Source organism: Mustela putorius, unplaced genomic scaffold, assembly GCF_011764305.1.
Source record: "Mustela putorius furo isolate JIRA1106 unplaced genomic scaffold, ASM1176430v1.1 tig00003914_pilon_pilon_pilon, whole genome shotgun sequence".
NCBI classification, from domain to species: domain Eukaryota; kingdom Metazoa; phylum Chordata; class Mammalia; order Carnivora; family Mustelidae; genus Mustela; species Mustela putorius.
This window is the reverse complement of record NW_025422061.1, coordinates 3,185,132-3,195,770: the sequence shown is the minus strand read 5'-3', so window position 1 is coordinate 3,195,770 and position 10,639 is coordinate 3,185,132. Positions and strand designations below refer to the sequence as shown.

General features: G+C 38.5%; 1 protein-coding gene across 13 annotated transcripts in view; it reads right to left on the bottom strand.

Annotated features, from left to right (window-relative positions):
- Positions 1 to 7,691: 7,691 nt before the first annotated feature.
- NLRP3 (NLR family pyrin domain containing 3) overlaps positions 7,692 to 10,639 on the bottom strand; it is a 44,299-nt gene continuing 41,351 nt past the window's right edge. For 8 of the 13 annotated variants that reach the window (XM_045069227.1, XM_045069231.1, XM_045069232.1 and 5 more), the window contains one exon: positions 7,692 to 8,172. In XM_045069227.1, coding sequence (XP_044925162.1) covers positions 8,034 to 8,172 — 139 coding nt within the window. In that variant the 3' untranslated portion in view covers positions 7,692 to 8,033. Of the gene's footprint in view, positions 8,323 to 10,639 lie in introns of all 13 variants that reach the window. The other 5 variants (XM_013048935.2, XM_045069235.1, XM_045069229.1 and 2 more) reach the window with 1 other exon arrangement.

The window sequence follows — 10,639 nt, the reverse complement described above, 5'->3', positions numbered from 1 at the left end:
CTGAGGAGTGGGGCCCTGGGCTCTCGGCTCCTCCGGGCCGGAGACCAGGAGGCCGCCATTTGTATTCCCGTCCTCTGGAACTCTAGGGAAAGCGCTCAGGGAACAAAAGCTCCTGAAAGCAAACCCGAGCGGATTACTCACCCCGGCCCCGGGTAAGGGCGGTGTAATTCCGCCTGGGGCAAAGACACTTGAGAATCACTACAACAGGCCCCTCCCCCAGAAGATCAACAAGAAATCCAGCCGAGACCAAGTTCACCTACCAAGGAGTGCGGTTTCAATACCAAGTAGAGCAGCAGAATTCCAGAGGAGGAGAAAGCCAAGCACGGAACTCATGGCTTTTTTCCTGTGATTTTTTTTAGTCTTGCAGTTAATTTAATTTTTTCTTTTTCATTTTTTTTTTTTTCTCGCCTTCGGGTAAAATTTTTTTTTAACTGTTACCTTTTTCTTTTTTAACGATTTTTTACTAGTTTATCTAATATATATATATATATTTTTTTACATTTTTCTTAGGTGTTTTCTTTTTTTAAAAATTCTTTTCTTTTCTTTTTTTTTTTTTTTTTTTTTTTTTCTTTTTGTTTTTTTTTTTTTTTTTCTTTCTTCCTTTTTGAACCTCTTTTTATCCCCTTACTCCCCACTCACGATTTTGGATCTCTTCTAATTTGGTTAAAGCATATTTTCCTGGGGTTGTTGCCACCCTTTTAGTATTTTACTTCCCCCTTCATTTACTCTTATCTGGACAAAATGACAAGACGTAAAAATTCAACACAAAAAAAAGAACAAGAGGCAGTACCGAAGGCTAGGGACCTAATCAATACAGACATCGGTAATATGTCAGATCTAGAGTTCAGAATGACAATTCTCAAGGTTCTAGCCGGGCTCGAAAAAGGCATGGAAGATATTAGAGAAACCCTCTCGAGAGATATAAAAGCCCTTTCTGGAGAAATAAAAGAACTAAAATCTAACCAAGGTGAAATCAAAAAAGCTATTAATGAGGTGCAATCAAAAATGGAAGCTCTAACTGCTAGGATAAATGAGGCAGAAGAAAGAATTAGTGATATAGAAGACCAAATGACAGAGAATAAAGAAGCTGAGCAAAAGAGGGACAAACAGCTACTGGACCACGAGGGGAGAATTCGAGAGATAAGTGACACCATAAGACGAAACAACATTAGAATAATTGGGATTCCAGAAGAAGAAGAAAGAGAGAGGGGAGCAGAAGGTATACTGGAGAGAATTATTGGGGAGAATTTCCCCAATATGGCAAAGGGAACGAGCATCAAAATTCAGGAGGTTCAGAGAATGCCCCTCAAAATCAATAAGAATAGGCCCCACACCCCCCGTCACCTAATAGTAAAATTTACAAGTCTCAATGACAAAGAGAAAATCCTGAAAGCAGCCCGGGAAAAGAAGTCTGTAACATACAATGGTAAAAAATATTAGATTGGCAGCTGACTTATCCACAGAGACCTGGCAGGCCAGAAAGAGCTGGCATGATATTTTCAGAGCACTAAACGAGAAAAACATGCAGCCAAGAATACTATATCCAGCTAGGCTATCATTGAAAATAGAAGGAGAGATTAAAAGCTTCCAGGACAAACAACAACTGATAGAATTTGCAAATACCAAACCAGCTCTACAGGAAATCTTGAAAGGGGTCCTCTAAGCAAAGAGAGAGCCTACAAGTGGTAGATCAGAAAGGAACAGAGACCATATACAGTAACAGTCACCCTACAGGCAATACAATGGCACTAAATTCATATCTCTCAATAGTTACCCTGAATGTGAATGGGCTAAATGCCCCTGTCAAAAGACACAGGGTATCAGAATGGATAAAAAAACAAAACCCATCTATATGTTGCCTCCAAGAAACACATTTTAAGCCCGAAGACACCTCCAGATTTAAAGTGAGGGGGTGGAAAAGAATTTACCATGCTAATGGACATCAGAAGAAAGCAGGAGTGGCAATCCTTATATCAGATCAATTAGATTTTAAGCCTAAGACTATAATAAGAGATGAGGAAGGACACTATATCATACTCAAAGGGTCTGTCCAACAAGAAGATTTAACAATTTTAAATATCTATGCCCCCAATGTGGGAGCAGCCAACTATATAAACCAATTAATAACAAAATCAAAGAAACACATCAACCATAATACAATAATAGTAGGGGACTTTAACACTCCCCTCACTGAAATGGACAGGTCATCCAAGCAAAAGATCAGCAAGGAAATAAAGGCCTTAAACGACACACTGGACCAGATGGACATCACAGATATATTCAGAATATTTCATCCCAAAGCAACAGAATACACATTCTTCTCTAGTGCACATGGAACATTCTCCAGAATAGATCACATCCTCGGTCCTAAATCAGGACTCAACCGGTATCAAAAGATTGGGATCATTCCCTGCATATTTTCAGACCACAATGCTCTAAAGCTAGAACTCAACCACAAAAGGAAGTTTGGAAAGAACCCAAATACATGGAGACTAAACAGTATCCTTCTAAAGAATGAATGGGTCAACCGGGAAATTAAAGAAGAATTGAAAAAAATCATGGAAACAAATGATAATGAAAATACAACGGTTCAAAATCTGTGGGACACAACAAAGGCAGTCCTGAGAGGAAAATATATAGCGGTACAAGCCTTTCTCAAGAAACAAGAAAGGTCTCAGGTACACAACCTAACCCTACACCTAAAGGAGCTGGAGAAAGAACAAGAAAGAAACCCTAAGCCCAGCAGGAGAAGAGAAATCATAAAGATCAGAGCAGAAATCAATGAAATAGAAACCAAAAAAACAATAGAACAAATCAACGAAAGTAGGAGCTGGTTCTTTGAAAGAATTAATAAAATTGATAAACCCCTGGCCCGACTTATCAAAAAGAAAGAGAAAGGACCCAAATAAATAAAATCATGAATGAAAGAGGAGAGATCACAACTAACACCAAAGAAATACAAACTATTATAAGAACATACTATGAGCAACTCTACGGCAATAAATTCGACAATCTGGAAGAAATGGATGCATTCCTAGAAACATATAAACTACCACAACCGAACCAGGAAGAAATAGAAAGCCTGAACAGACCCATAACCAGTAAGGAGATTGAAACAGTCATTAAAAATCTCCAAACAAACAAAAGCCCAGGGCCAGACGGCTTCCCGGGGGAATTCTACCAAACATTTAAAGAAGAACTAATTCCTATTCTCCTGAAACTGTTCCAAAAAATAGAAATGGAAGGAAAACTTCCAAACTCATTTTATGAGGCCAGCATCACCTTGATCCCAAAACCAGACAAGGATCCCACCAAAAAAGAGAGCTATAGACCGATATCCTTGATGAACACAGATGCGAAAATACTCAACAAAATACTAGCCAATAGGATTCAACAGTACATTAAAAAGATTATTCACCACGACCAAGTGGGATTTATTCCAGGGCTGCAAGGTTGGTTCAACATCCGCAAATCAGTCAATGTGATACAACACATCAATAAAAGAAAGAACAAGAACCATATGATACTCTCAATAGATGCTGAAAAAGCATTTGACAAAGTACAACATCCCTTCCTGATCAAAACTCTTCAAAGTGTAGGAATAGAGGGCACATACCTCAATATCATCAAAGCCATCTATGAAAAAACCCACCGCAAATATCATTCTCAATGGAGAAAAACTGAAAGCTTTTCCGCTAAGGTCAGGAACACGGCAGGGATGTCCATTATCACCACTGCTATTCAACATAGTACTAGAGGTCCTAGCCTCAGCAATCAGACAACAAAAGGAAATTAAAGGCATCCAAATCGGCAAAGAAGAAGTCAAATTATCACTCTTCGCAGATGATATGATACTATATGTGGAAAACCCAAAAGACTCCACTCCAAAACTGCTAGAACTTATACAGGAATTCAGTAAAGTGTCAGGATATAAAATCAATGCACAGAAATCAGTTGCATTTCTCTACACCAACAGCAGGACAGAAGAAAGAGATATTAAGGAGTCAATCCCATTTACAATTGCATCCAAAACCATAAGATACCTAGGAATAAACCTAACCAAAGAGACACAGAATCTATACTCAGAAAACTATAAAGTACTCATGAAAGAAATTGAGGAAGACACAAAGAAATGGAAAAATGTTCCATGCTCCTGGATTGGAAGAATAAATATTGTGAAAATGTCTATGCTACCTAAAGCAATCTACACATTTAATGCAATTCCTATCAAAGTACCATCCATCTTTTTCAAAGAAATGGAACAAATAATGCTAAAAATTTATATGGAACCAGAAAAGACCTCGAATAGCCAAAGGGATATTGAAAAAAGAAAGCCAACGTTGGTGGCATCACAATTCCGGACTTCAAGCTCTATTACAAAGCTGTCATCATCAAGACAGCATGGTACTGGCACAAAAACAGACACATAGGTCAATGGAACAGAATAGAGAGCCCAGAAATAGACCCTCAAATCTATGGTCAACTAATCTTCGACAAAGCAGGAAAGAATGTCCAATGGATAAAAGACAGCCTTTTCAATAAATGGTGCTGGGAAAATTGGACAGCCACATGCAGAAAAATGAAATTGGACCATTTCCTTACACCACACACAAAAATAGACTCAAAATGGATGAAGGACCTCAATGTGCGAAAGGAATCCATCAAAATCCTTGAGGAGAACACGGGCAGCAACCTCTTCGACCTCTGCCGCAGCAACATCTTCCTAGGAACAACGCAAAAGGCAAGGGAAGCAAGGGAAAAAATGAACTACTGGGATTTCATCAAGATCAAAAGCTTTTGCACAGCAAAGGAAACAGTTAAGAAAATCAAAAGACAACTGACAGAATGGGAGAAGATATTTGCAAACGACATATCAGATAAAGGACTTGTGTCCAGAATCTATAAAGAACTTAGCAAACTCAACACCCAAAGAACAAATAATCCAATCAAGAAATGGGCAGAAGACATGAACAGACATTTCTGCAAAGAAGACATCCAGATGGCCAACAGACACATGAAAAAGTGCTCCATATCACTCGGCATCAGGGAAATACAAATCAAAACCACAATGAGATATCACCTCACACCAGTCAGAATGGCTAAAATCAACAAGTCAGGAAATGACAGATGCTGGCGAGGATGCGGAGAAAGGGGAACCCTCCTACACTGTTGGTGGGAATGCAAGCTGGTGCAGCCACTCTGGAAAACAGCATGGAGGTTCCTCAAAATGTTGAAAATAGAACTGCCCTATGACCCAGCAATTGCACTATTGGGTATTTACCCTAAAGATACAAATGTAGTGATCCAAAGGGACACATGCACCCGAATGTTTATAGCAGCAATGTCCACAATAGCCAAACTATGGAAAGAACCTAGATGTCCATCAACAGATGAATGTATCAAGAAGATGTGGTATATATACACAATGGAATACTATGCAGCCATCAAAAGAAATGAAATCTTGCCATTTGCAACAACATGGATGGAACTAGAGCGTATCATGCTTAGCGAAATAAGTCAAGCAGAGAAAGACAACTATCATATGATCTCCCTGATATGAGGAAGTGGTGATGCAACATGGAGGTTTAAGTGGGTAGAAGAAGAATAAATGAAACAAGATGGGATTGGGAGGGAGACAAACCATAAGTGACTCTTAATCTCACAAAACGAACTGAGGGTTGCCGGGGGGAGGGGGTTTGGGAGAAGGGGTTGGGATTATGGACATTGGGGAGGGTATGTGATTTGGTGAGTGCTGTGAAGTGTGTGGACCTGGTGATTCACAGACCTGTACCCCTGGGGATAAAAATATATGTTTATAAAAAATAAAAAATTAAAAAAAAAAAAAAAAGAAATTATTACCAGCAACTATATGTGAACAAATTAAGCAATCTGGAAGAAATGGATGCCTTCCTGGAAATATACAAACTAAAAACTGAAACTGGGTTCGAAGAATAACATTGTTAAATGTCTATGCTGCCAAGAACAATCTACACGTACAGTGAAATCCCTATCAAAATGTCACTGGCATTTTTTGCAGAGCTAGAATAAACAATCCTGAAATTTATATGGAACCAAAAAGACCCCAAATTTACCAGGGATTGTTGAAAAAGAAAACCAAAGCTACAGGTATTACAGTGCTTGACTCCAAGCTATATTACAAAGCTGTGATCATCAAGAAAGCATGATATCAGCACACAAACAGACACATAGATCAGTGGAACATAATAGAGACCCCAGAAATGGACCCTCATCACTATGGTCAACTAATCTTTGACAAAGCAGGAAAGAATACCCAATGGAAAAAAAGACAGGCTCTTCAATAAATGGTGCTGGGAAAATTGAACAGCCACATGCAGAAGAATGAGTTTGGACCATTCACTTACACCATACACAAAGGTAAACTCTAAATGGTTGAAAGACCTCAATATGAGAAAGGAATCTATCGAAGTCCTAAAGGAGAACATAAGAAGTAACCTCTTCAACATTGGTCACAGTGATCTCTTTCAAGACACATGTATAAAGGCAAGGGAAACAAAAGCAAAAATGAACTCTTAGGACTTCATCAAGATAAAAAGCTTTTGCACATCAAAAGAAATAGTCAACAAAACAAAGAGGCAATCCACAGAATGGGAAAAATAATTGCAAATGATATTATGGATAAAAGACTGGTATCCAGATCTATAAAGAACTTCTCAAACTCAACACCCAAAAAATAAATAATCCAGTCAATAAATGGATAAATGGGCAGAAGAGTTGAACAGACATATCTCCAAAAAGAAGACATACAAATGGCTAACAAACAAATGAAAAAATGTTCAACATCACTAGCCATCAGGGAAATACAAATCAAAACCACAATGAGATATTACCTTACTCCCATTAGAATGGCAAAAATTAAAAAGACAGGAAACAAGTGTGGGTGAGGATGTAGAGAAAGGGTAACTCTCTTACACTGTTGGTAGAATGCAAGCTGGTACAGCCACTCTGGAAAACAGTATGGAGGTTTTCTCAGGTTATTAATAATAGAATTACCTTAGGATGCAGTAATTACACTGCTAGGTATTTACCCAAAAGATAAAGATGTAGTGAAAAGAATGGGTACATACATCCAAATATTCATAGCAGCAATGTCCACAATACCCAAATTGTGGGAGGAAACAAGATGCCCTTCAACAGATGAATGGATAAAGAAGATGTGGTTCATATATACAATGAAGTATTACTCAGCCATCAGAAAGGATGAATACCCAGCATTAACATCAACATGGACAGAACTGGAGGAAATTATGCTAAGTGAAATAAGTCAAGCAGAGAAAGACAGTTATCAGATGGTTTCACTCATATGTGGAAACTAAGTAAAAGCACAGGAGAAGGGAGGGAAAACTGAATTGGAAGAAATCAGAGAGGGAGACAAACTATGAAAGACTCGACTCCAGGAAACTAACTGAGAGTTAAAGAAGGGAGGACATGGGGGATGGGGTAGCTGGGTGATGGGTATTAAGGAGGGCACATGTTGTGATGAGCACTGTGTGTTATATGCAACTAATGAATCGTTGTTCATTAAAAACTAATGATGTACTATCATTGCACATAATAATAATAATTTTAAAATAAAATTAATTAATTAAGGGAAAGACTATTTAAATCAATAAATACAAAAAGGTTTTAAATTTTCTCACTTTTCAACCAGCTACAATAAACATGAATTATTTTATTAGAAAATATAACTGTTACAAAAATTAAAAATAAATAAGTTGCTGCTACAAAACTGCAACATAGCATATAGTTTACTAGTTCTGTTATAGTCAGAAAGATAGGAGTGTGTGATAATGATGATATGGGTGAAAGTAAACAGAACAAAGATGGGTAAAAAGGGTATGAGGGAAAGGAGATTTAGAGAGAGTAAGAAGAGAAAAACAGAAAAAGTGCTTTATTACATGAGTTAGTTATATGAGGTCACCAACAGGAACATATCCTCTAAGGTTCTATAATGAGAACCACCTCATTTGGATGATTTCATTGTCCTGGTGTCTTCAAGCCAGGGGAAAGGAGATGCTTCTCTTGTAAAACACACCATCGGCAAGATTTCGCTGTCCCACCCTGGACCAGAGGAGTCGTGGAGTGATGGTCTTCACCTTGGTTGGGGGAGTGCTCATTCTCACTTCTCCACACCTGGATGACAGGGAGCCAAAATGCTTGCATCTGGTAGCCGGCATCTATCACTACCAAAAGGGCTCAAAGACAATGGTCAACTCCGGCTTTTCTTCTTGAAGTGTTTCTAATGCACATTTTGTATCATAATTGAAATACATTTCACATAACCTGTAAGAACAAATTCACAGCCTTGTGTTATATTCTTCAGAGAGCACTCTCAGAGTTTTGCCTTAAAAACTCATCTCCTTACTTTCCTTAACCTAACATACTTCTAAGCTCTCCAATGCTACACTTCATGCCTATTGTTTTTATGTTATATTTTTAACCTTCAAGTTTGGAAATATTTAAACATGTTAATTTAGAGAGAATGAGTTAATCCCTATGCCTATTACCCAAATTTGACAATTAATAACCCATTGCCAGGGACGCCTGGGGAGTTCAGTCAGTTAAGCATCTGCCTTCAGCTCAGGTTATGATCCCAAGGTCCTGGAATTGACTACCATGTCATCAGGCTCCCTGCTCAGTGAGGGGTCTGCTTCTCATTCTCCCTCTACCGTCCTCCCCTGCTCATGCTCTTGCTCTCTCTCAATCTTTGTCTCTCAAATAAGTAAATAAAATCTTTTTAAAAAATACATTAAAAAAATAACTCATGGTTACCTGTACCCCTGGGGATAAAAATATATGTTTATAAAAAATAAAAAATTAAATAAAAAAATAATAATAATAAAAACAACTCATGGTCAATCTTGTTTCATCTATCACCCACCCAATGGATTATTACAAACAGCATTGCTTGCATCTATAAATGTTGCACTATGTGACACTAAATGAAGGTTTTTAGAAACACAACCACCAATGCCAATATCACACTTAAAAAGTTAACACTGATCCCTTAATATCAATATATGTCCAGTCAGCATTTAAATTTCCTCGATTAGCTGATACATTTTTTATATTAGGTTCATTTAATCAGGAGCCAAGTAAAGCTCCCACATTGCAACTGTTTTGTATGCCTCTCAAGTCTTCTTTGATATATAATTTCTTCCCTCTTGTCTCTTTTTTTCTTGTTTCCCTTGCAACTTAGCTAAGAAATCACACCATTTGTCCTGCACCATTTTTACCAATCTTTATTTGGTTGTGTTATGGATTGAATGTTTGTGATTCTTCAAAATTCCTATACAGAAGCCCTAATCCCTCATATGATGGTATTTGAAATGGGACATTTAAGATATAGTTAAGGTTATATGAGGTCATGGGAGTGGGTCATCACAATGAGATCATTCCCCTAAGGTAAGAGATGTGAGGGCACACAGTGTCTCTGTCTCTGTCTCTCTCTTCCACATAAGTACATGGGTAAAAGACAGCCATCTGCAAGCCTGGAAGAAAACTCTCACCAGAACCTGAATTGGTTGGCACTGTGATCTTAGACTTCCCATATTCAAAACTGTGAGCAATAAATATCTGTTGTTTAAGGCACCCTGAGCTAATGAGACAGGTTGATTGTATCCAGAGGTTCCTTAGTCAGTTTGAAGCCTATCCCTCATCTGCAGAGTGTCCCTCAGGGCTAGGTCAGTGACTTCAGATACAGCATTTTCTCAGCTTCATCCTGGCCTACCCTTCCCTTTTTCATTCTATTTCTCTTCACTCTTAGAATGTTGGCTTTTCCTGCAGTACCTGTGTTCCACTATCTCTACATAAGGATGCACACTTCTGTTTATTTGAGCCTGCATTCCAACTGGTTCTCAGCCTTGAGGTCATGAACTAGAACAGAAGCCCAGGACTAATAGAATTTATATTATTTGAGTAAGATATAGATAACAAATAAGCAAGAAAGTGATGTAGCAGGTATGTATGATGGTGATCACACTGTGGAGGAAAATAAGCAGAAAAGGGGGGAATATGCTGGACTGTTATTTTCAGTAGGATGGTCAGAGACAGACACAGAAGAAGACCTTGAAGCAGAGAATTTAAGGATACATGGGAACAAGACACATGGATATCAAAGGGGAGAGAGGTTCAGGCAGAGGGAACAGGAAATGCCAAGTTATGGAGGTGACCATATTTTTGGAAAACTGCAAAATCAGTGTGTGTGGAGCAGAAGGAACATGGATTAGGAGACAATGAATTTGCAGAAAGAGCAGAGGGGGATCAAAGGAGGCCTTAGGCATTTCCATGGATTTGTGGATGTTACTTTCAATGTGATAGGGAGTCACTAGAGCACATGGGTAGGAATGATATAATCACTTGCTCCTGTTTTAGCTGCACCCTCCATCTGCCATGGTCAGTATACTAATAGATGCAGAGTAGCCTGGAAGGTGCCATTGGAACAATTCAGACAAGGGGGACAGTGGCTTGAACTAGGGTAGGAGTCATGAAGCTGGCATGATATGGAAGCAAAACAAACAGGACATGCCAATGAGCTAATGTGCATATAAGAAAGTTGACCTAGAGTGATGGGGTTTTTTGTTGTTTTTGTGGCATTGTT